This window comes from Artemia sp. Qi Xiang Cuo, chromosome 7 (assembly GCF_049724085.1).
Source record: "Artemia sp. Qi Xiang Cuo chromosome 7, ASM4972408v1, whole genome shotgun sequence".
Classification (NCBI taxonomy): domain Eukaryota; kingdom Metazoa; phylum Arthropoda; class Branchiopoda; order Anostraca; family Artemiidae; genus Artemia; species Artemia sp. Qi Xiang Cuo.
This window is the reverse complement of record NC_142800.1, coordinates 32,052,179-32,079,938: the sequence shown is the minus strand read 5'-3', so window position 1 is coordinate 32,079,938 and position 27,760 is coordinate 32,052,179. Positions and strand designations below refer to the sequence as shown.

The following is a 27,760-nucleotide window of genomic DNA, read 5'->3' as shown; positions in this document are numbered from 1 at the left end:
GGGACAAAGAGGTCCAAGACCCACAGGGAAAATTGCAAAATTACAATAAAACGGAAAAACTTGGGAGGGAGGGGAAGACCCATGACAAATTAAAAAAAAACTATAGATAATCTGACATAGAATTGACTGGTCAAAAATGGGTTACGGAAAGATTGAAAGGTACTGAATTTTGGGTTGGATCGAAAAAATTTGGGAAGGAATCTGATATTGGTCTGATCAACTCAAAAGAGGGTTTGTTCCTTTTTGAGGGGGAGGAATCCCTTGGGGAAGATCCCCTGTGGGAAGACGTGAAAGATTGCCCTTTTCCTCGATGCACAACTGGCGGACAAGTTGTGATCCCTTTACTGAAGCCTTGTCTTTCCAGTATTCAATATTATTTTCATCCCTCATCGCCGAGTATTATTCATTCGATTACTTTAGGGGATGGGAACCAGAAAAAGTGATTCAAGGTTCGCTCAGATTTTTACTTCATTTTCCTGAACCCCCATCGTTTTCACAGGCCTGTGTATTTTCGGCCCTAGACTATTTGAAATTATGTGAAGGGGCAATTTACTTTTTTATTGAGATGTGGGGTTGTTTCTACAGAACGAAATTAAAAGGCTAGTGCAGCCAATGTTTCACGATGGCTGGCATCATCGAAAGTGCCAGGAACTGATTCTCTGCTCATCTCAAATGTAAATTCGTGAGAGCAAGAAAATTTTTGTTTTTGATTGTGCCGTGCACAATGAATTTCTACGAATCTTGGGGACGTCAACTTTGAAAACCAAATGCGGATGTCAGACGATCTAGATCATCGTGGTCCTACAGTAGAGACGTGTCGAGGACGACCGATCCAGAGCCAAGCGGTGGAAGCAAGGGCATTAGTAGAAGAGAAGATAAACAAGTCTAGTGATTTTAAGTTTGGTGTTATTAATTTTATGTCTGAGATTCCAGCCAATCCACCGGAGATGCGGGCCATTTATCTTAGGAGGGAGGTGTTGGAACACTTGGTCCCAGTTTGTTCAGATAAATGTCCCTCCCAGATTCCTTTCTTTTGGCTCCTTAATTATTTTTCTTCCCCGAGAAATAACTGTTAATTTTCCTTTTATTTATTTTGTGACGCCATTTTGGGTCTTTTTAATTGCGTAGTCGCTTAATAGACCACGAGGTAAGAAATTGCGCAGTTAGGGAGGTTGACCAGTAAGTTAGTAAGTCCTAGGATTGACTGGAAGAATTCATTTACCACCCCGTACCCCATGTGGCAGACACGCGGCTAGCGGAGCGGGCTGGGAGAAAGAGTCCTTTTTTAAATCAGTTCCGTTTTGAGTTTTTATACAGCGAGAGGTGAATACAGTAAGACTTTTTCTTATACTATGTTCTCTTTTAACTGTTCAGCTTAGATCGAGTCTAAAGAGATAGTTAGAAATCTTTTTGGTAAACTTTGGCTTTTAAAGGTGGCCCTAGACCATCCGATCACGCTAGTATATACGGAACCGTTGGAGTAACCGCGGAAATCCTACGATTTTGAGCCGACGAGGGATCTCCCCCTCCAGCTAGTGGCATAGCAACTCTTTGCGCAATTTTTGCCTTTAAAAGTGGTGAACTCCGTACGTTAAACCTCCAATAAGTGGTGCCAGCGGTATATATACTCCAATAAGTGGTGGCAGCAATTTAAGGTCCTATCCGTAAATCTGATAATAAAAGAATTCTGCGTTTTTGAAGAGACGGGTTAATTTGGCCTAGAAAGTAGCCTATTGCGGTAACATATAAAAAGACAAAAATATGCAATTAATTAGTAGAATTATGAAGGTCTATAAAGGGATGTGTACCTTGTTAGACAAATATAAAAAAGAATAACGTGAAATTAATGAGTTGAGTTTAAAGTGGGGAAATCTCCGTATTTAAACGTATTACAAGGTTTAAGGACAGATAAGAAAACGTTGAAAGTTGGGTTATTATTTGAGTGAATTGGCAGACTTAGATATAATCTTCAGTGACGAAGGTTATAAGAGTATTGAGGACGGCAAATTCGGAGAGTTTTTCAGTTTGTGCGCACATTGGACAAGGAAGGTGGGAGGCACCTGTCCTTTTGATTAATCTGACCAGGAGGAGATTAAATTTGTTATACGAGTATCCAGGGAGGATACGTGATTTGTTTTACAGGGTAGTTCCCCTGTTTGAGTTTAGTTCGGCTAATTCATTAGTGGAATATTCGCACAGTTTTTCGGTTTACTTTCTCGTCCAACCCCTGTTAATTTGTTTTTCGGAAATATATTTCACTCGCGTAAAATTGCTTGCAACTCTTAAATTCTCCTAATTTGCCGTCCTCAATACTCTTATAACCTTCGTCACTGCGGATTATATCTAAGTCCGCCAATTCACTCAAATAATAACCCAACTTTCAGCGTTATCTTATCTGTCCTTAAACCCTGCAATACTTTTAAATACGGAGATTTCCCCACGGTAAACTCAACTCATTAATTTTACGTTATTAGAAAAATAACGACTGTGTGAGTTTTTTCTAATGAAACAGTCCTTGGTAACGAACTGTAAGTAAGGAGCGACCTGGCTCAAGAGTCCCTGAAACCCTAAAAAACGGAATTTTTATACCAATAGATGTATAAAAAGAATTGGATTTTTATGCTGATTTCAAATATAAAAGTTTCATTAAGTTTAATTTTACCCAGCAAAGATTTCGAGCGTGAGAAAATTTGCCTTATTTTCAAAAAAGGGGGAAACACCCTTTAAAAGAACCCCTTCATAGAATATTAATGAAAATCACACCATCAGATTCAGTGTACCAGAGCACACTACTATAGAGGTTTCAAGCTCCTATTTGCAAAATTGTAGAATTTTGTATTTTTTGCCAGAAGAATGTTCGTGGATACGTGTTTATTTGTTCATTTCTTCCTTTTGCTGTTTTTCCACAGGGGTGATACTATCGACTCAGTGGTCCTAGATTATCGGGAGATGGTTCATTCAAACGGAAATTACAAGTTCTAGTGCTCTTTTCAAGTGAACAAAATATTGGAGGGCAACTAGGTCCCCTCCCCCGCCCACTTCCCCCCAAAATTATCTGATACAAATTTGGACAAATTGGGAGATTTTTATGATACAAATTTGGCCATTTTGTTCAGTATAGTTGAAAAATCAAATATGTTATTAGGTGTAAAATGACCCCTCGCAGTCCGTGGGGTGAGGCCTGTAAGCTATGAAATTCACCCATCGTTTACATATAGTATTTGTTATTGGAAACTACAAAGACATTTTTTTGGGAGGGGGGATTTTGCTTGGGGTGGATTTCTAAAGAGAGAATCTTCCTTGGGGAGAGATATTTCTGGGGTGGGGTGAATGTTCCAGGGATATGTTACACTTGGGGACTTGACAAAATTACAATAAAAATTTTTTTTAATTGTCTTACGTTTTCTATGCCATATTCTTCTTGTAGAGATGTTCCGGTGGAATTATCCATGGGCTTTTTTCCGCGTGTTTTATTTTCTCTTAAATTATTTCCACGGAAGGGGGTATTTCCGGAGTGATTGAAAAATCGATTAGAGATTGTTGTCTGATTAAAATGAAAGAATGCTAAGGATAACTTTTCAGGCTGAATCGTCAGCAATTAATTTTATAGGAAGGGGGATTCTCAGCGAGGATGGAAATGTCTGTAGGAAATTTGACAGGGGGGGGGGATTGCAATTTACGTTGGATGAAATTTCCACGGAGGAGTTTTCTTTGAGGGGGAGGGGTATACTTCATAAAGGGCGAATAAGATTTACCGGCATTATTTGCAAAACGAGCAGAAATTGTTCCGTATATGAAAGATTGTCCCCTCCTCAATACCTTACTCTTTTCTCTAAAGTTTTAATATTTACTAAACTGAAACACAAGGGCCGTTTAATTGGAATAGGAAGCTTTTTCAAAAGTGCTAACATCTTAAGCGTAAAGTATTAGGGGGGGGGGGGGGCAGCCCTTCATATACGGAATAAATCCGCCAAAATTAATTTACAAATTTCTTTTTTATTTTTCATGTGCGGTGAGTCAAATTTGAACCTGCATTAGTTGAAAAACATTCAGAAATTAAATAAAAAAACAAGTTTTTTAACTGAAAGTATGGAGTAAAATTAAAACTTAAATCGAACAGAAATTATTTCGTATATGAAAGGGAGTGTCCCTTCCTCAAAGCCTCGCTCTTTACGCTAAAGTTTGTAATGTCTTAAAAAGTAGAGTTGTGGTCAAAGAGTCAAACTTCACCGTAAAGAGCGAGGCGTTGAGGAGGGGCCGCCCATTTCGTATACGGAATAGCTTATGTTCGTTTTAATGTTTTATGTCACTTTTTACTTTCAGGTAAAGAACTTGTTTTTTTTTAAATTTAATTTACATAGCCTATAATGACATATAAAATAAATACAATGCCATATCAATTTACTAATAAACCAATAGAACATCTCAGTCAAATTTATACTCACATTGTACCCTAATTTCTAACTCATTGCTGACTCCTTCACCTTCTTTATTGAGAGTACTGCATACATATAGCCCAGTATATGATTTCGTAATATTTCTTAGCACCAAACTTTGGTTTGACATTATAACACCACGTTGTACACTGTGATTGAGAGTAGAGCCCTAAAATTATAACAAAATTAAATTTGCTTTAAACCTATATCAACAACAAAACATCCTTTAATATAATCGAAATTAGTCTTTCTAGTACATTCTAGCAAGGAATTAAATTTAAAACAACATGTTTCTTATAATGAAAGTAAAGAGCGGATTAAAAGAAAAACTTACAAACACAAATTATCCTGTATACGAGAGGGGTTGCCTCATACCCCGCCTACATACACCAAAGTTCTTACTAATACCTTACTGAGGAGCGGTTTGATTGCTAAAACTTACTTCGAGCTGTTTGATTCTAATTTTGGCTTACACATCCCTATACCTGCTTATCAAGATTATTCTATGCTCCAATTCCCAAATCATATGGCCGAAATAGCATGTTTATGAAAAGACATATTTTTATTTTATTTGAAAATGAGTCTTTGTTGGAAAATTAAAAAAAAACTGACAGGGAAGATAAATACGAAAATGTGTTTATTTTATTCAAAAATGAAAATTCTACGAGACTCACGGTTCAAATTTAAGGTCCAATTTTGGCAAACGGTGGTTATGTCATTATTTTCTGGATTCAGAGTTTAAAATACCGAGAATATGTCTTTCATTTTCAAAGTTAACATGCAACTAGTCGACCATATTTGACAACCTGAAGTAGAGTTAAATGTTGCACATACAGTATATCAATATACCAGGCTCATATTACGTGATATTATGCCAAATACGGATTATTAGTTATTCATGTATTGTTTTTATAGTTTCAGATTTTCTTTTCCATTTTTATCCACTTTTCCTATGAAAATCACACACCTTTTTTTTAAAATGGCCCTTCAACTGTAAGCAAAAGAAAGATATAGCAAAATTATTGTTCTATGTAGTTTTTATTCCTCTATCTGATTTAATAATTATCCATACTGTATCTTATTTGAATATTTGTCTTAATTCAAAAGCTTAGGTTCGTAAGAACCTTGTTCATTGCAAAGTCTATAAAAATGAATACTAGAATTGTTTATATTTTTAGAAGATCTTAGCCGGATCATACAAATTTTAATCTGCAACGCTGCTAAGATTTTACAGAGGGCTTTTGAAGCTAAATCGTAACTGAAAATAGGATAAGATGGACATGATCCTTTGTAAATTGTATTTGACACGCTTAACATGAAACAGCGTTTTCGGGAAACTTAAATATCCAACGTCCCATTTAAATGAAGCTAAATGCACTCGGAAGTACATAAAACAAAACTGCAGCATAAGGTTACATGGAATGCAATACTAAAAAAACTCTTAACTTGTTCATGTCATGAAAGATCAAAGGCAGCTGACGTAGTAGACAGTGAAACCAAAACTAAAGGACAAACTCTTTTGTGTGTCATTCAGCTACCTTCAGTTAACAAAATATTTGAAACTAAACTTCCAGGGTCTAGTTCCTGTGATGTGTTGCAGCAACATCGACTTACAGGCCACATTTGCGAAGTAACACAGGCATCAACGTAATTCCTATTATTTTCAAACCATCTAATATAACAGTAAAAATCCTAGCTAAGAGTTCATAACAAATTTTCTTGCAGTCCCTATAGACCATGGTTCCAAATGGTGATAACAAAAATCTAACTCCCCCTCAATTTGGTTCAGTCGAGCTAAGGCTTGCCACCCCTAGTTATTTATCACTATTTCTAGTGATTTTTTGTATTGCCTAAACATCAAAATTACTACGTTTGCATATAAATTACTAGATTATTGGAGAAAATCACTAAATCAACAAGAAACTCAATCAAGTCTATAGACTTTTGGTCACCGGGTCGCAATCCTGGTCGATCTTGAGCTCATGGTAATAAGATTCGACAACCCATTTTCCTACTTTTTCTGATGACACAAATTTTAAACAAATAGTTATTTGAGGAGTAAGCCAATAAGCACTACAGAACTAGATTGCATAATATGGATTACCACGGGCAGTCATCTATTACTACAGACAGTACATGCCTTATCAGACGGGTTGATGAGGGAACACCCATTTTCTGGGCCAATCAGAGATGTTTCTACTAACGGGACTCCATATACGGTACCTTGATTAGTATAAAAGGTTTTTTTTACTATAAAATCATGTTTCTACTAGCGATACAGGCAAGTCAGACATCTTTCTGAGCCAAAACTTGTCAAAGAGATTGATAACCTCTAGATTAAAGGACTCTGATTTTGTTAAGAATGCATCATGAGTAATTAAAGAACGATGAATGGTATGATAGAGTCATAATTGTTTCAACTTGAAAGTTATATCATTTTGCGTAAAAGCTAACTCAACTCGCGAAAAAGGTATTCCATTGGTTAAGAATGCATCATTGGTAATTAGAAAACACTGAAAGGTATGGTACAGTCATACTTTTTTCAACTTGAAAGTTATAACATTTAAGTAAAAGCTATCTCAATTCGCGAAAAAGGTATTCCTTTGGTTAAGAATGCATCATGGGTAATTAGAAAACAATGAAGGGTATGGTATAGTCATACTTTTTTCAACTTGAAAGTTATATCATTTGAGTTAACTAACTCAATTTGCGAAAAAGGGTATAGCATTTGCATAACTCTGTTCTGAATGATCTTAACTGGCTATTGAATAATAGGGCTAAACAGAGCTCGAGAATATTTATACTAGGATTTTATGAAAGTGGTAAAAAAGGGTTAAGCTGCTTACCAGTTAAGGTAAGCCTGAAGGGGTTGCTAACTCATAGGCAATTTATTTTAGATTTGGAATAACATCGTTGACATTAATCTACGGAAACGATTAACGATGACAAGATGACCTTGTGACTTGACCTAGCTTTACTCCTCGCATGTGTTCTGTATAATACACAAGCACCATTGGAACAGTTTTGTCAATATAAAATATGCTCTAACATTTTAGTATACTAGAAAGTTGATTCTAATAGCGTTGTAGATACCAAGAAAAGGATTTTAATAAAAAAATTCAGAGCAGTCCTTAGAAATCCTTAGAAATCAACTAGTGGGATGATTATAGGTTTGAGGCATCAAGGACCGCAACCATCAAAGACCCTAACCACCAAGGACCTCAACCTCAACCCAAAGGTCCCCTATCCCCAACCTCCAAGGGACCCCCATCCCCCCATTTTTAATACTTTTTTTGAAGTTTTTTAACTTTTTTTAATTATTTTTTTACATGTCTTCGAATGAGATAAAACATACTTAAAACATAAGAAATTTACATTTAATATTTTCCAAATTCAAAATGAGAATGATATAGATATTTTAGTCGTGACTACTACTATTAGAAAAATAATGTTTGCAGAAGCGCTTTGTTTTGGACTGAAAGTTTTTTGGACTTAGATATTATTCAGCTTCTTTTTACATATCTTAAACTGACATGAAATATGCATGCGCTCTACCCATTGCACTCTATGTTTGCTCATAGACACGATGTGGCTTTCCCACTGGTACTCTATGGCGGGTTATCGACACTACCTAGTTTATTGTATGTAATAAATCAGTATTTTTACGCATTGGAAGGATAAACACATGATTCATATCTTTAAAAAAGTGAAGATGAAGCATTTGAAGAAAGTATTTTCACATGATAGTTTTATTGTAGCATTGAATGATGACAAGGAGAAATATTTGAACTATGAAACAAGTATAAGTGGTAGCACTATCGGTAACGCATGCATGCATTGTCATGACAGTGAGGAATTAAATTTCTTTGGAGTACCAAAAAAAATTCAACTCTTATTATGGTGGATATGCGAGATTGAGATCTCTGGAGATGATTACATTCAAGGAGAATGCCAACATAAAAATAATAGTTGATGAAGAGGGGCATCTTCTTGCTAGTGCTTATATGTGGATGACTTGTTGATCCTTGAAGTATGTCACAGGAATACTAAAAGTGACCCCCTCAAAATCCTAACCCACATTTCGGATGAAGCTAAGAACCTAAATATAAAAGTAAATTCCACCAAATCAAATATAATGGCGATAAATATTTTGAAAACCACTCCCGCTTTCCTTGATCCTATCCCACCTGCAATGCTTGTGAAACATGTTAAACTCCTTGGTGTCACAATTTCAAATAATCTTAAATGGGACATGCATCTTTTTAATATTGTTAAACAAGCAAACGTTTCATTATCTATGTTAAAAATTTTAAACAAGGTTAATTGCCCTAAGATGCAGTCCCTCAGTGTTTATTTATCATTTATCAGGCCTCTATTAGAATATGCATGTCCAGTCTGGCATTCGCATCTTTCAAGCGAACTTAGTGACAAATTGAGTCAGCCCAAAAGCGTTCGCTCAGGATTATCTACAAAGAGAGCAAAATTTCACACTTCTTCCTCTTTAAATCAGCAGGTATTACCACGTTAAGAGAAAGGAGAGGACAAATTTTTTTGCGTTTAGCTAAATCCGCAGTAGCTAATCCTCGTACTGAGGACATCTTTCCTGATTTACATGACCCAATTAGGCCCCAACCCCCCGCTTAGCTTCCTTGTCAATTCCTACATATTCACCTATCCATACCGTTACTGAGAGGTTCCAGAAAAGTTTTATCCCTTTTATTTTGGCGCACCTAAATAACCCCTGAACTATGCTCTGTACCAAAATTAACTCCTCCGTCCCTTATTTTAGTTGTTATGTATGTTCACAATAATCATGCGTTATTTTTCTCTCTTTATCTTTGTCACTTTTATTTTCCCTTTTGGGATATTTATTTATGTTAAACTTCTTTTTTGACCTTTAATTTTAAATTTTTTTACCTTTAATTGTATTCCTTTCTTTTGACAGCTAATTTGGCTTGATTTTAAGTGTTGGTTTTTAATTTTATGCATTTGGCCTTGAATAAAATTTCGGCAATGATTTTCTTCTTGACTGTGATTTTCTTTTATCCCCATCCCCTTCTTCTTCTATTTTTCTGTTTCTATTCTAGCCATTTGTTAAATTCTTATCGATCATTTTTATGCTTGATTGGTGTTTCTTTTCTTGCTGTATTATTTGTTTCTTCGTTTTGCTTTTTTTATTGAATTTTGACATATGAAGCGAATTTGGCTCTAGTAGAGCTTGAGATAGCCTTTGGGAAATAAATGTTATCTTATATCTTATCTCTAACATGTTATCCAGTGTTAAACCCTATCGTCAAGTTTCGGGTATTAGCATTCAACGGCAGGTCAAAAGAAGACAGGCGTACTCTTCTACTAATATCATAAACCGTATCTTGTCAAAGGGCAGGAACTGTTGCCTGTGTAAAAAAAATGTGATAATAGACAGCAAAATTGCCGGAAAAATAAAAATGGCATTGCTAGAAAATATCACTAAGGAATATAAAGATGAATCGATGAAAAACAATGTGCCAGTAAACGTTACTACCATTGATCAAACAGTCAATGAATCAAATAATAGCAAAGATTAAATGCATATTAAACATGTGGATGACCCCCCAGTATAAATTTGTTCACATGAGAGCGTTCTTGTAGCATTAAATGTTGACAAGGAGAAGTATTTGAACTATGAAACATGTACAAGTGGTAGCACTATCGAAAACGTATGCGTGCGTTGTCATGACAGTGAGAGTTTAGATTTCTTTGGAGTACCCAAGAATTTCAATTGTACACATTCTGGATGTGCGAAAGTATCATTTCCAGAGATGATTACACTCAAAGAGAATGCCAACATAAAAATAATCGTCGATGATAGAGAACAACTCTTTGCTAGTGTTGCTGGTAACACATAACCTACTGATACATCCTATCGTCAGCTTTGGGGTATTAGCATTCAATGGAAGGTCAAAAGAAGAAAGGCATACTCTTCTACTAATATCATAAACCATATATTGTCTACGTGCCGGAACTGTTACCTGTGTGAAAGTAATGTTTTAATAGACATTGAAATTGGCGTAAAAAAGGGCATTGGTAGAAAATATCACTAAGGAATATAAAGATGAATCAATGAAAAACAAAGTGCCAGCAAATGTTACTACCATCATAGATCAAACACTCAATGATCCAAATAATACCAAAGACAAAACGCATATTGAACCTATCGGTGACAAACCAGTACAAATTGTGCATGACTCAAAATGGATTAATGATTATTCTACTGATTACGAACTAAGAGAAGAGAGTAACTATATTATCAAGAAAGACCACGATGAATTATTTTATGGAACAGATTCAAAATGTCCAAAGTTGTTCTATGATGTTAAGAATGAATAATAATATATTTTTGTACTAATATCCTACATGACATTATTTCATTAAAAATATATTATGCATTACATTGTTATGTGTTCATTATTTTAGAGTATGCTAGCATATAAACGTTTAGAATGTCTATTAAACATCGGAGATATAAGAAAAAAAAATTTGCATACATAATATGTTGGATAGATAGATTAACATGCAGAAAATTTAAGTATCAGAAAAAAATATTGTATGACTCAAAAGGGAATAATGGTGATTCTATTGGTTGTGAACTATGAAAAGAAAGTACTTACAGTATCCAAAAACAACATGATGGTTTATCTTATGGAATATATTCAAATTGTCTAAAATTGTTCAACAGTATTAATAATGTATAATAATATAATTTTGTACTTTTATCCTACATGACGTTATTTCATTAAAAATATATTATGCATTACATTGTTATGTGTTTATTATTTTTAGAGTATGCTAGCATATCAAACGTTTAGAATGTCTACTAAAACATCAGAGATGTATCAAAAGGAATTTTATACATCATATGTTGGATAGATAGGTTAAAATGGAGAAAATCTAAGCATCAGAATCAAAATTGTGTATGACTCAAAATGGATTAATGATTAATCTACTGATTACGAACTAAGAGAAGAGAGCAACTATAGTATCAAGAGAGAAAATGATGAATTATTCTATGGAACAGATTCAGAATGTCCAAAGTTGTTCCACTATATTAATAATGTATATTAATCTATTTATATACTAATATCCTACACGACATTATTTCATTAAAAATATATTATGCATTGCATTGTTATGAGGTTATTATTTTTAGAGTATGCTAGCATATCAAACGTTTAGAATGTCTATTAAAACATTGGAGATGCAAGAAAAGGAATTTGCATACATCATATGTTGGATAGATAGGTTAACATGGAGAAAATATAAGTATCAGAATGAATAAATTTTCTATCAACACCTTTTTTCGAATAGGTCAGGATAAAATTGATAAAATCTAAGTATCAGAGCGAATAGATTCTTTATCAACATCCTTTGCCGAATATTTTGGTTAACATTATCAAAACTTAAGTTTCAGAGTGATGAAATTCTGTGTCAACATCCATTGTCAGATACGTGAGATAACATTGAAAAAATCTAAGTATCAGAGTGAATTAATTTTTTCTATCATAATCTTTGTCAGATATATCGGATAAAATTGACTAAATATAAGTATCAAGATTGAATAAATTCTATATAAAAATTCGTTGTCGGATATGTTGGATAACACTGTCAAAATCTTCTAAAAGAGTGAATAAATTCTTTATCAACTTCATTTGTCTGATAAATCAGATAACAATCACAAATTCTAAGTATCAGACTGAATAAATTCTTTTTCATCGTCTTTTGTCGGATATACTTTTTAAAATTGAGAAAATCTAAGTATCACAGCTAAAAAATTCTTTATCAATGTCTTTTCACGGATATGTTTGATAACACTACCCAAATCTAAGTATCATGGTGAATATATTCTTTAAAGAATTTAAAGAATTTATTAAAGAAATAATTCACCCTGATACTTAGATTTTATCAATGTTATTAAACGTATCTCTCAAAAGACATTGATAACGAATTTATTCACTCTGATACTTGGATTTTCTCAATTTTATCAAGCGTATCCGACAAATGATGATGATAATAATGGATTTATTCGCTCTGATACTTAGATTTTGTAAATGTTATCCGATGTATCCAACAAAAGAAGTTGATAAAGAATTTATTCACTCTGATACTTAGATGTTGACAATTTTATCCGACATATCTGACATAAGATGCTGCTAAAGAATTTATTCCATCTGATACTTAGATTCTGTCAATTTTATCCGGATAACCGATGTATCCGGCATATGATGATTATAAAGAATTTATTAGCCCTGATGCTTAGATTTTGTCAATTTTATCCGACATATCTGACAAAAGATGTTTATAAGGAATTTATTTACTCTGATACTTAGATTTTGTCAATGTTATTAAACGTATCTGTCAAAAGACATTGATAACAAATTTATTCACTCTGATACTTGAATTTTCTCAATTTTATCAAGCGTATCGGACAAATGATGATGATGATAATGGATTTATTCACTCTGATACTTAGATTTTAAAATGTTATCTGATGTATCCAACAAAAGAAGTTGATAAGGAATTTATTCACTCTGATTCTTAGAATTTCTCAATTTTATCCGACGTATCCGAGAAAGGATGATGATAAAGAATTTATTCATTCTAATACATAGATTTTGTCAATGTTATCCAACTTATCCGACAAATGATATCAATAAAGAATGCTGACAAAGAGTTTGTTCACTTTGATACATAAATTTTGTCAGTGCTATCAAATTTGTCTGTCAAAAGACATTGATAAAGAATTTATTTACTCCGATACTTAGATTTAGCCAATTTTATCCAGTGTATCTGACAACAATATTGATAGAAAAATTTATTCACTCTGATAGTTAGATTTTATCAATGTTATCCCATGTATCTGACAAAAGATGTTGATACAGAATTTCACTACTCCGACACTTAGGTTTTGATAATGCTAACCTACATATCCGACAAAGGATGTTGATAGAGAATGTATTTACTCTGATGTTTGATTTTGTGAATGTTACCTGATGTAATAGACAAAAGAATTTGATAAAGAATTCATTCACTCTGATACTTAGATTTTGACAATTTTACCCGACGTATTCGGGAAAAGATGTTGATATAGAATTTATTCAATCTGATGCTTAGATATTTTCAATTTTATTCGATTTATCTGACAAAGATGCTGATAGAAAAATTTATTCATTCTGATACTTAGATTTGGTTCATGTTACCCGATGCATCTGACAATAGATGTTGATACAGAATTTAATCACTCTGACACTTAGGTTTTAATAATGTTAACTGGCATTTCCAGAAAAGGATGTTAATAAAGGATCTATTCACTCTGATATTTAGATTTTATCAATTTTATCCCGACCTATCCGTCAAAAGATGTTGATAAAGAATTTATTCATTCTAATACATAGATTTTGTCAATGTTATCCGACGTATCCGAGAAATGATAATGATAAAGAATGTTAATAAAGAATTTGTACACTCTGATACTTAAATTTTATCAGTGCTACCAAAAGTATCTGTTAAAAGACATTGATAAAGAATTTGTTCACTCTGATGCTTATATTTTGTCAATTTTATCAGACATATCTGACAAAGTACGATGATAAATAGTTTATTCACTCTGATACTTAGATTTCATGAATGTTATCTGATTTATCCGACGAAAGAAGTTGATAAAGAGTTTATTCACTCTGATACTTAGATTTCGTGAATGTTATCTGATGTATCCGACAAAATAAGTTGATACAGAATTTATTCACTCTGGTACTTAGATTTGGGTAATGTTATCAAACGTATTCGTCAAAGGGCATTGATGAAGAATTTATTCACTTTGAGGCTTAGATTTTCTCAATTTTATCAAGCATATCTGAATGAAGACAATATAAGGACATAGCTCACTATGATGCTTGTATTGTGTGAATATTATCTGACGTATCAGACAAAGAAAATGGATAGAGAATTTATTCACTCTAATAGATAAGTTTTGACAATGTTATCCAACATATCTGACAACGGATGTTAATATAGAACTTATTCTGTCTGATACTTGGATTTAGTCAATTTTATCCAATGTATCTGACAAAGATTATGATGGAAAAAATTTATTCACTCTGATGCTTAGATTTTGTCAATGTTATCCCACGTATCTGACAATAGATGTTGATACAGAATTTCATCTCTCTGACACTTAGGTTTTGATAATGTTAACCGACATATTCGGCAAAGGATGTTTATGAAGAATCTATTCGCTCTGATACTTAAATTTTATCAATTTTATCCTGACCTATCTGAGAAAAGATGTTGATAAAGAATTTATTCATTATGATACTTATATTTTCTCCATGTTAACCTATCTATCCAACATATCATGTATGCAAATTCCTTTTCTTACACCTCCGATGTTTTAATAGACATTCTAAACGTTTGATATGCTAGCATACTCTAAAAATAATGAACACATAACAATGTAATGCAGAATATATTTTTATTGAAATAATTTCATATAGGATATTAGTACAAAAATATATTATTATACATTATTTACGTCATTGAACAACTTTGGACATTTTGAATCTGTTCCATAAAATAATTCATCATGTTCTCTCTTGATACTATAGTTACTCCCTTCTCTTAGTTCTTAATCAGTAGAATAATGATTAATCCATTTTGAGTCATACACAATTTTTACTTGTGTGTCACCGACAGGTTCAATATGCATTTCGTCTTTGGTGTTACTTAGTTCATTGAGTGTTTGATCAGTGAAGGTAGTAACATTTGCTGGCACTTTGTTTTTTATTGATTTTTCTTTATATTCCTTAGTGATATTTTCTATCAATGCCCTTTTTATTTTTCCGGCAATTTCACTGTCTATTACAACATTATTTTTACACAGGTAACAGTTCCGGCACGTAGACAAGATATGGTTTATGATATTAGTAGAAGAGTAAGCCTTTATTTTTCTGACCTTCCGTTCAATGCTAATACCCGAAAGCTGATGATAGGATGTATCAGTAGATAATGTTTTACCAGCAACACTAGCAAGGAGTTGTCCTCTTTCATCGACGATTACTCTTATGTTGGCATTCTCTTTGAGTGCAATCATCTCTGTAAATGATACTTTCGCATATCCAGAATGTGCATAATGGAAATTCCTGGGTACTCCAAAGAAATCTAAACTCTCACTGTCATTACAACGCACACATACGTTTCCGATAGTGCTACTACTTGTACCTGTTTCAAAGTTCAAATACTTCTCCTTGTCAGCATTCAATGCTACAATGACACTATCATGTGAACACATTTATTCTGGGGGGTCATCCACATGTTCAATATGCATATCATCTTTGCTATTATTTTGTTCATTGACTGCTTGATCAATGGTAGTAACGTTTGCTGACACTTTGTTTTTCATTGATTCATCTTTTTATTCCTTAGTAATATTTTCTAGCAATACCCTTTTTATTTTTCCGGCAATTTCGCTGTCGGTTATTACATTATTTTTAAACAGTTAACAGTTCTGCCCCGTTGACAAGATATGGTTTATGATATTAGTAGAAGAGTACACCTGTCTTCTTTTGAACTTCCGTTGAATGCTAATACCCGAAAGCTGACGATAGGGTTTAACACTGGGTAACATGTTACCACAAGCACTAGCAAGAAGATGCCCCTCTTCATCAACTATTATTTTTATGTTGACATTCTCTTTGAATGCAATTATCTCCGGAGATATCAATTTCGAATATCCACCCTCATAAGAGTTAGATTTTTTTGGTACTCCAAAGAAATTTAATTCCTCAAAGCCATGACAATGCATTCATACGTTTCCGATAGTCCTACCACTTATACTTGTTTCATAGTTCAAATAATTCTCCTTGTCAGCATTCAATGCTACAAAAACACTATCATATGAACCCACTTTCTTAAAACGCTTCATCTTCAATTTTTTAAGAGATATGAAGTATGTGTTTATCCTTCCACTGCATAAAAAATACTGATTTAATACATGCAGTAAACTAGGTTGTGCCGATAACCCGCCATAGAGTACTATTGAGAAATCCGCATCGTGTCTATAAGCAAGCATAGAGTACGATTGGTAAAGCCGCATGCACATTTCATGTCATTTTAAGATACGTAAGAAATTTGAATAATTTCTAAGTCAAAAAAAAATTCAGTACAATAAAAAGTCCTACTACAAACTTTATTTTTCTAATAGTAATAGTCGCGACTAAAGTATCTATAGCATTCTCATTTTGAAATTGGAAAATTTTAAATATGAATTTCTTTTGTTTTAAGTATGTTTTATCTCATTCGAAGACATATAAAAAAAATTGAATAAAAATATATCATGTTAAAAAAATAATAAAAAAAGTTAAAAAAAACTTCAAAAAAAGTATAAAAAAGGAGAAATGGGGGCCCCAAAAAATTGAATGGAGAGGGCCCCTTGGAGGTTGAGGATAGGGGGCCTTTGGAGGTTAAGGTCCTTGGTGGTTAGGGTGATTGATGGTTGCGGTCCTTGAAGCTTCAAACCTATAATCATCTCACCTAGATGATTTCTAGGGATTTCTAAGGATTGCTCTGAATTACTTTATTAATATTCTTTTCTTGGCATCCACATCACTATTAGTATCAACTTTATAGTTTACTACAATGTTAGAGCATATTTTATATTGACAATACTGTTCAAATGGTACTTGTGTATTATACAGATCAAATCCGAGAAGTAAAGCTAGGTCAAGTCACAAGGTCATCTTCTCATCGTTAATCGTTTCGGTAGATTGATGCCAACGATGTTATTCCAAATTTATAATAAATTGCCTATGAGTTAGCAACCCCTTCGGGCTTACCTTAACTGGTAAGCAGTTTAAACCTTTTTACCACTTTTATACAATCCTATTATAAATATTCTCGAAGTCTGTTTAGCCCTATTATTCAATCACCAGTTAAGATCATTCAGAACAGAGTTATGCAAATGCTATACCTTTTTTCACAAATTGAGTTAGCTTTTACGCAAATGATATAACTTTCAAGTTGAAACAATTATGACTATACCATACCATTCATTGTTCTGTAATTACCCATGATGCATTCTTAACCAATGGAATACCTTTTTCTTGAATTGAGTTAGCTTTTACGCAAATGATATAACTTTCAAGTTGAAACAATTATAACTATACAATACCATTAATTGTTCTGTAATTACCCATGATGCATTCTTAACCAAACCTGATGAGATGTCTTTAAACTAGAGGTTAAAGCTAGAGGTTAAAAAAAAAAACCTTTTATACTAATCAAGTTACCGTATATGCAGTACTGTTAGTAGAAATATCTCTGATTGGTCCAGAAAATGGGTGTTGCCTCAGAAACCCGAATGGTAAGGTATGTACCGTCTGTAGTAATAGATGACTGCCCGTGGTATGGCAAATTATGCAATCTAGTCCTGCAGTGATTATTGCCTTACAACTTATTTGTGTGCTTTAAAACTGATGTCGTCCATTATTCTTAAGACTAACTTACATTCAATCCCCATTGCAGCCGATGGATGGGAGGATTAGCCCTCACAGAACAATCGAGGAAAATATCATCTCCTTCTTTTATGTTGGATATGTCAAACGACTGACCAAGAGTCAAAATTGTTATGGGCTTATCTGAAAAAAATGAATCATCTTGAAATTTAGAGCTTGATAGAAGTTAAAACTGTGATGCTCCAAAATTTATATTCACTTGTGCCAGGGAATTAATATTTCCAAAAAAAATAGTAAAAATAATTTAAAAGCGATTGATTCAGCAGATAACTTTCACTTAACCGACCCATTCATGGTAATAGAAAATATCAGCCCTCTTCTTTTATGTTGGATTTGTCAAACTACTGACCAAGAGCCAAAACTGTTAGGAGTTTATCTGAAAATAATGAGATATCTTAGATAGATAGATAGATACTATAATAGTGACGGAACTGGAAATCCGGTACTTCACATCTACAACTACAAAAATGTAAAATTACACTAAAAGAAGAGAGAAATAAACACAACAAAACAGAGTAAGGAAAGAAAAAAAAAAAGGACTGCAATCTAAATAATAAGCATATCACTTTAGAAATTAACTATGAACATTGATCAAATCAGACCGCATCGATGAGAAATTGGATTACTAAAGACCGTGTAATTTTACAAATACTAAGCAAACACAAAGTGAAAGGAAAGAAGATTAACGGCCCATTTAAATGATTTACCAGCAACGAGCGAGGAAAAGAATAATTAGTACATTCAAAGAGGAGGTGATAACGGTTTTCAAACACACCACACGAGTAGAGTGGACTTTCACTTTTTCCAATTTGGTTTAAAAAAACAAAACAAACTATTTAGGTAGCTGTGACCAGCTAAAAATTAAATTAAGCAAGGTGAGGGGTTGAACTTTTAAAGAGACAAAAGGTCATTCTTTTACGGAAAAAGTTGGAATTCTCAAACCTATTATGTCAATTATGAATTCTGATGTCAAAACGGCACGGAGAACAGCAAGAGGGGGAGTGGTATTCTTGTGTATTACAATACTTGCGCTCGAAAATTCAGCAGCTACTTCTTCGGCAAAGGTACTATGATCATTAGAACGGCGAAATAAGGGAAATACAAAGGATGAGAAATTTGGCCATAAATAAGTACGATTTTTGCTAATATATTTCAATAACCCGATACTCAATAGGGATTCGATCAGAAATGGCAGCTATGACATCACTAGAAGCAGTTCTGAAATACTTGGAAATCAAATCAGGGAAAGTCTTTGAGCTGAAAGTAAGGCTTTCTTTATATGCGCTGTCCTGATAGCACTAATCCATATAGAAGCAGCATACAGAAAAGTACTTTCAACAACACTTTTATAAAGGAATCTTAGGGCAGACGGTTTTAGACCCCAAGTTGATCTGGCAGTACTGAGAATTCAGCTGGAATATTGTGTAGCGGAATTCAGCTTGTAAATAATATGTGGAGACCATAGTAATTTTCTATCTAAAATAACCCCCAAATAATTGACATTATCCTGAAGTTTTATCAGATTACCACCGAAGCATAACTAAATAGGAGGAGATTTGCGCTTGGTGTTAAATAATATACCTTTGGTTTTATTCACATCAAAGATGAGTTTGTTATTTGAAGACCAATTAACTAATCTTGGTTGTCGAAGACAATTGTTGTCAGTCTTTTGATACTTGCAACCTTCGATCCCGTTATAACAACGCACAAATTGTCTGCGTAAGCTTTATCGTCTTCGTAAGACATTGCATTTAACGTCAAAATTTAACTCAAGAAAATCCTTTAATTTATAGACCAAATGAAAGGAGACAATATGCCACCTTGAGGGCATAATTTTTCTAATTTGAAGGAAGTGAAATTTTCAAAGCAAACAAATCTATCACTTAAGTAACTATGAATTAGTTTTAAAATACCACCAGGAAATTTTTATATATTAGCTTTTTTATATTACCTGTATACCAAGTATTATCAAACGCACCTTTAATATGAAAAAAAAACAAGCATAACGTGAACAATTTTCGCTTTTTATTATTTTCCACATTTGATGAGATATTATATAATGCAGCCATTGTTGATTTTGTACTTTACAAATCCAGGTTTTGAATAAGAGATTCAATTATTAGTGTAAATGGAAGGAATAGTTATTTTCGAAATTAATCGTTCAAAAATTTTTCCCAACATTAAACCACAAGCTAATAGGCTTATAGGAAGAAGCAGAGCCATCTTTACTTTTTTTCTACTAATGAAGAGAATATTTGCAACTTTCCATTCCTTAGGGAAATATGACAACTTCAAACAAGCATCAATAATTTTCAACATAATAGAGAATAAACACATTGATATCTTTTTTCAAAACTAAATTTAGGATCCCGTCCATGCCTTCTGCTTTCATTGAGCATTGTCTCCTTACAATTTCCTGTAGTTCGTCGAGACACAATTCATTTACACCGTTTTCACTGTTATCTAATACGATTGAAACTTCTTGTCTAAAATTACATTGGCAATCCCTGTCACAGGATTCATCGACGCGAGGAAACCATTTGGAGAAACGTCCTTCTCCTGCTTCACTCACTGAGGTAGTGTATGTTCGTCATCTTTCTTAATGTGGTTCGGCCGTTCAAAACCATTACTGGACTTGCATATTTTATGTATTTTGTGCCAGGCATCAGACCTGCCTTTGTTTGATAAAAAATTTCTCTAGTCCTCTGATATGGCTTTTAGAATTGCACATTTATATTTTTTTTAGTACTTTTACATTGTTTACACTATCGTTCGATGGTTACTGTCTACTTAATCATTGAAGGTTGAGGTATTCTGTTCAAAGAAGACTTAGCTCCCGATTCCACCACCTTACATATCTCTTGGCATTAGAAGAGTAAACAGGGGTAGATTCAGACGTACTTTAAGGGTTAAACTTGTCATATATTTTATAGCTTGGTCTTTTTCTGGCTGAGATGAAAGGGGCATAGTCTATATATAATCAACCCGATCCAACAAAATAGCACTGAAAGCACTGAAGTTGGTTTTGTTAAAATTAAAACTAGAATTAGCAATAGGAACATATTCACTAGGACTAAATAACAGCTTAAACATAATATACTTGTGGTCTGATAGGTAAGGGTAATCCAAAACTGCATGTCGATTTTCCAGACAATTGATATGTTTTACACTTGTTAGAGTTAAACCAGGACTAGAGTAAGATCCATCATAAGTAGGTGAATCCAAGTAATTTAACCAAACATTTCGTGGTAACGAACTGTAAGTAAGGAGCGACCCGGCTCAACAGTAACCGAAACTCTAAAAAACGGAATTTTGATACCAATAGATACATCAGAAGAATCAGATCTTTATGCTGATTTCAAATATATAAGTTTCATCAAGTTTAGTCAAAAGTTACGCGCCTAAGAAAATTATCCTTATTTTCCAAAAAAGAGGGAAACAACCCCTAAAAGTCATAGAACTTTAATGAAGATCACACCATCAGATTCAGCGTATCAGAGAACCCTATTGTAGAGGTTTCAAGCTCCTATCTGCAAAAATGTGGAATTTTCCATTTTTTGCCAGAAGAAAGATCACGGATGCGTGTTTATTTGTTTTTCTGTTGTTATTTTTTCTTTTCCCCAGGGGTGATCCAATCGACACAGTGGTCCTAGAATATCGTGGGAGGGTTCATTGGAACGTAAATTAAAAGTTCTAGTGCCCTTTTTAAGTAACCAAAAAAATTGGAGGGCAACTTGGCCCCCTTCGACGCTCATCTTTTTCCCGAAGTCACCCAATCAAAAATTTTGAGATAGCAATTTTGTTCAGCATAGTCGAAAATATAATTAATATGTATTTGAGGTTGACTTAATCCCCCTATTAGGAGGTTCACTTCCTAGTCAATACCTCGCTCTTTACGCTACAGTTCGAATTTTTTTCCAATTCTCTAAGAATGACCCTTAATCCCAAAGGCTGTTTAATAGAATAAATAGCTCTTGTAATAGTACTTAAAAAACTTTAACGTAAAGAGTGAGGTATTGACTTGGGGATGAACTCCCTCATATACGTAATAATTTCTGTTCGCTTTAAGTTTTGATGTTGCTCCTTACTTTCAGCTGAAAAAACTTGTTTTTTTTTTAATTTCTGATCGTTTTTTAAATAATGCTGGGAAATCCGGCGCTTCCTTCATAGCAATGTCCCTTCCCCCATGAAAAATTCCCCCATGGAAATATCTTCCCACGTAATTCCTTACCCCCCCCCCCACTCCCACTACCAGAAAAATCTTCCCCTGAAAACATCTGTATATTTCCCAATAACCATTTCTATATGTAAACATCTCGCAAATTTCATAACTTGCAGCCCTTCTCGCGGGGACTGCGGGGGATTAAGTCATCCTCAAAGACATAGTTATTATACTTTTTGACCATGCTGAACAAAATGAACATCCCAGAATTTTGATCGGGCGACTTTGCAGAAAAAAGGGTGGGGGAGAAGGTCAGGTTGTCCTGCAATCTTTTTGGTCACTTAAAAAGGGCTCTAGAACTTTTAATTTACATTCAAGTAAACCCTCTCACGATATTATAGGACTACTGGGTCGATACGATCACCCTTGGAAAAAAAAACAATCAAACAAATAAACACGCACCCATGATCTTTCTTCAGAAAAAAAAAAAAAAAAATTCCACATTTTTGCAGATAGGAGCTTGAACCCTCTACAGTAGGATTATCTGATACGCTGAATCTGATGGTGTAATTTTCATTACGATTCTATGACTTTTAAAAGGGTGTTCCCCCCTTTTTTCAAAAATGAGGCAAATTTTCTCAGGCTCGTAACTTAATGAAATTTATACATTGAAGATCAGCATAAAAATCCAATTCTTTTGATGAGTCTATTGGTATCAAAATTTTGTTTTTTAGAGTTTCAGTTACTATTGAGCCGGGTCGCTCCTTACTTACAGTTTGTTACCACGAACTGTCTGAAAATTGAGACTGTAAAATGCAGAATTTTCATAGCACCATGCATGTCAAATAGTGAAAATTTAAGCATAATTCTAAATATATCAAAAGGTTTTAACTTTAAACATATCCATCAAAAGATATTAGCAAAAGAATAGATGAATCATTTTTCTAAAAGAGGGAAAACTCCAATCAAAATGTTCAATCTTAATGAAAACAACAGGAAGAAATTGAAAACCTTAAACTTCGGAGGGTAGTTTTCAAGCCCAGTGCACGCAGCTGAAATTTCATATTTTTCAAACGTTTATGATTTTGAAAAGTGAGTAAAGAGCAGCCCTTGTCAATGATAGACAAGATTCTAAAACAGAATTTTAAAGGCAATTGAGCCTATACATGAAAAGAATGCGGAAACTCATATGTGGGACGTACTAACCAGAGTTTGGAAATGAGATTATTACAACATAAAAATTCAATTTCTTCGGCTTTAAAGCAAGATTCTAATTCTGAAGATTTTACTTCAGCCCTTTCAGAACATAATTTTAATTTTCCAGCCCATTTTATTTTGTTCGAGAATGTCTCTTTGATTTCTAGGGATAGGGGTTTAAAGCAAAATTTTCGTGAAATTCTTGAAATAAAGAAAATCTTATTCAAGAGTATTGCTTTGAATCGGGATACAGGTGAATATGGGCTGAACTCTATCTATGATAATTTACGAGTATTAAAATCTGACAGAGTTAAGTTCAATTCACCCAATGTAGTTGACCTTTGTCCAAATGTTATATCATTGAACGCTAATGAACCGAATCCGAGAAGGTCAAAGAGAATAGCTTCCGCCTTTGCTTTGAAAAGAATTATAGATTTAAACAATATATCGTGTTATTTGATTTAGTATATAAACTTATGTTTTAAATTGTTTTAGTTTAGTTTTACTACTGATGACAGTCACTGTATATGTGACCGAAATATCTGGTATTTTTGTGAATTTCTATCACTGTTATCATCATCGCTGTATATTAAAAGGATTTTATCCCTATTTGAACTTTTATTTATCATAAAAGAATGTGTGTTTTTTTCTAGCTACATAGGCCTATACGTTTTCGAATGGTAAGCCCTTTTTAAGCAGGCAGGCTCGGATGTGGCAGTTTCAAGCTGAAAACAAACAAACATTTAAAATTGTTTAAAATATGTAATGATTTTTTTACCTCATCACTGAAATATTTGCTTAGAATAATAAATAGAAAAATTTATAGACAAAAAGGGAGCATTTTTTAATGGGTTTGAAATTGCGGTCAACCATATTTACCAGCCATATCTTTTCACGATAATATTATGAAAATTCTCCCCATTCAATTTTATAAACCTATAAAACATGCATCACACACAGATGGATCCATTAAAGAACAGATCTTAGGGGATCAGGCAGCGGAGTCACCTAAATATTAACATTATCAAACAGTTCGTGGTAGCGAACCGTAAGTAAAGAGTGATGTGACTCAATAGTAACCGAAGACAGAAGAAAAACAGTCTGGATAACAATAGATGCGTCAAAATAATCGAATTTTGATGCAATTCAAATATATAAGGTTCATCAAGTTTAATGTTAACCATCGAAAGTTACAAACTTAAGAAAATTTGCCCAATTTTTGAAAAAGGGCAAAACACACCCAAAAAATCAAGTGATCTTAATAAAAATCACATCATCAGATTTAGCTTATGAGAGAACCCTACTGTAGAAGTTTCAGGCTCCTATGAACAAAAGTGTGGCATTTTGCATGTTTTGCCACAAGAATGACCAAGGATACGTGTTTATTTGTTGTTTATTTTTTTGCAGGGTGATTGCATCAAACCAATTGTTCTAGAAAATCGGGAGAAGACTTATTCGGACATCTAACAGTTCGTGGTTGTGAACCGTGAGTAAAGAGTGATGCGACTCAATAGTAACCGAAAACAGAACAAAAACAGTCTGGATAACAATAGATGCGTCAAAATAATCGAATTTTGATGCAATTAAAATATATAAGGTTCATCAAGTTTAATGTTAACCATCGAAAGTTACAAACTAGAGAAAATTTGCCCATTTTTTGAAAAGGGGCGAAACACACCCAAAAAATAAAGTGATCTTAATAAAAATCACATCATCAGATTTAGCATATGAGAGAAGCCTACTGTAAAAGGTTTAGGCTCCTATGAACAAAAATATGGCATTTTCCATGTTTTGCCAGAAGAATGACCAAGAATACGTGTTTATTTGTTGTTTATTTTTTTGCAGGGTGATTGCATCAAACCAATTGTTTTAGAAAATCGGGAGAAGACTTATTCGGACATCTAACAGTTCGTGGTTGTGAACCGTGAGTAAAGAGTGATGCGACTCAATAGTAACCGAAAACAGAAGAAAAACAGTCTGGATAACAAAAGATGCGTCAAAATAATCAAATTGTCATGCAATTCAAAATATATAAGGTTCATCAAGTTTAATGTTCACCATCGAAAATTACAAACTTAAGAAAATTTGCCCAATTTTTGAAAAAGGGCAAAACACACCCAAAAAATCAAGTGATCTTAATAAAAATCACATCATCAGATTTAGTATATGAGAGAACCCTACTGTAGAAGTTTCAGGCTCCTATGAACAAAAGTGTGGCATTTTGCATGTTTTGCCACAAGAATGACCAAGGATACATGTTTATTTGTTGTTTATTTTTTTGCAGGGTGATTGCATCAAACCAATTGTTCTAGAAAATCGGGAGAAGACTTATTCGGACATCTAACAGTTCGTGGTTGTGAACCGTGAGTAAAGAGTGATGCGACTCAATAGTAACCGAAAACAGAACAAAAACAGTCTGGATAACAATAGATGCGTCAAAATAATCGAATTTTGATGCAATTAAAATATATAAGGTTCATCAAGTTTAATGTTAACCATCGAAAGTTACAAACTAGAGAAAATTTGCCCATTTTTTGAAAAGGGGCGAAACACACCCAAAAAATAAAGTGATCTTAATAAAAATCACATCATCAGATTCAGCATATGAGAGAAGCCTACTGTAAAAGGTTTAGGCTCCTATGAACAAAAATATGGCATTTTGCATGTTTTGCCAGAAGAATGACCAAGAATACGTGTTTATTTGTTGTTTATTTTTTTGCAGGGTGATAGCATCAAACCAATTGTTTTAGAAAATCGGGAGAAGACTTATTCGGACATCTAACAGTTCGTGGTTGTGAACCGTGAGTAAAGAGTGATGCGAATCAATAGTAACCGAAAACAGAAGAAAAACAGTCTGGATAACAAAAGATGCGTCAAAATAATCGAATTTTCATGCAATTCAAAATATATAAGGTTCATCAAGTTTAATGTTAACCATCGAAAATTACAAACTTAAGAAAATTTGCCCAATTTTTGAAAAAGGGCGAAACACACCCAAAAAATCAAGTGATCTTAATAAAAATCACATCATCAGATTTAGCTTATGAGAGAACCCTACTGTAGAAGTTTCGGGCTCCTATGAACAAAAGTGTGGCATTTTGCATGTTTTGCCAGAAGAATGACCAAGGATACGTGTTTATTTGTTGTTTATTTTTTTGCAGGGTTATTGCATCAAACCAATTGTTTTAGAAAATCGGGAGAAGACTTATTCGGACATCTAACAGTTCGTGGTTGTGAACCGTGAGTAAAGAGTGATGCGACTCAATAGTAACCGAAAACAGAAGAAAAACAGTCTGGATAACAAAAGATGCGTCAAAATAATTGAATTTTCATGCAATTCAAAATATATAAGGTTCATCAAGTTTAATGTTAACCATCGAAAATTACAAACTTAAGAAAATTTGCCCAATTTTTGAAAAAGGGCGAAACACACCCAAAAAATCAAGTGATCTTAATAAAAATCACATCATCAGATTTAGCTTATGAGAGAACCCTACTGTAGAAGTTTCGGGCTCCTATGAACAAAAGTGTGGCATTTTGCATGTTTTGCCAGAAGAATGACCAAGGATACGTGTTTATTTGTTGTTTATTTTTTTGCAGGGTGATTGCATCAAACCAATTGTTCTAGAAAATCGGGAGAAGACTTATTCGGACATCTAACAGTTCGTGGTTGTGAACCGTGAGTAAAGAGTGATGCGACTCAATAGTAACCGAAAACAGAACAAAAACAGTCTGGATAACAATAGATGCGTCAAAATAATCGAATTTTGATGCAATTAAAATATATAAGGTTCATCAAGTTTAATGTTAACCATCGAAAGTTACAAACTAGAGAAAATTTGCCCATTTTTTGAAAAGGGGCGAAACACACCCAAAAAATAAAGTGATCTTAATAAAAATCACATCATCAGATTTAGCATATGAGAGAAGCCTACTGTAAAAGGTTTAGGCTCCTATGAACAAAAATATGGCATTTTGCATGTTTTGCCAGAAGAATGACCAAGAATACGTGTTTATTTGTTGTTTATTTTTTTGCAGGGTGATAGCATCAAACCAATTGTTTTAGAAAATCGGGAGAAGACTTATTCGGACATCTAACAGTTCGTGGTTGTGAACCATGAGTAAAGAGTGATGCGAATCAATAGTAACCGAAAACAGAAGAAAAACAGTCTGGATAACAAAAGATGCGTCAAAATAATCGAATTTTCATGCAATTCAAAATATATAAGGTTCATCAAGTTTAATGTTAACCATCGAAAATTACAAACTTAAGAAAATTTGCCCAATTTTTGAAAAAGGGCGAAACACACCCAAAAAATCAAGTGATCTTAATAAAAATCACATCATCAGATTTAGCTTATGAGAGAACCCTACTGTAGAAGTTTCGGGCTCCTATGAACAAAAGTGTGGCATTTTGCATG

General features: G+C 33.6%; 1 protein-coding gene across 1 annotated transcript in view; it reads right to left on the bottom strand.

The window, feature by feature from the left end:
* Positions 1-27,760, bottom strand: part of LOC148950172 (hemicentin-1-like) — a 235,199-nt gene that overhangs the window by 113,258 nt on the left and 94,181 nt on the right. Inside the window, exons 8-9 of the mRNA XM_089091489.1 lie at positions 17,973-18,103; positions 4,446-4,605 (exon numbers count right to left, since the gene is read on the bottom strand). Of these exons, the coding sequence (XP_088947615.1) occupies positions 4,446-4,605; positions 17,973-18,103 (291 nt within the window). The remainder of the gene's footprint in view (positions 1-4,445; positions 4,606-17,972; positions 18,104-27,760) is intronic.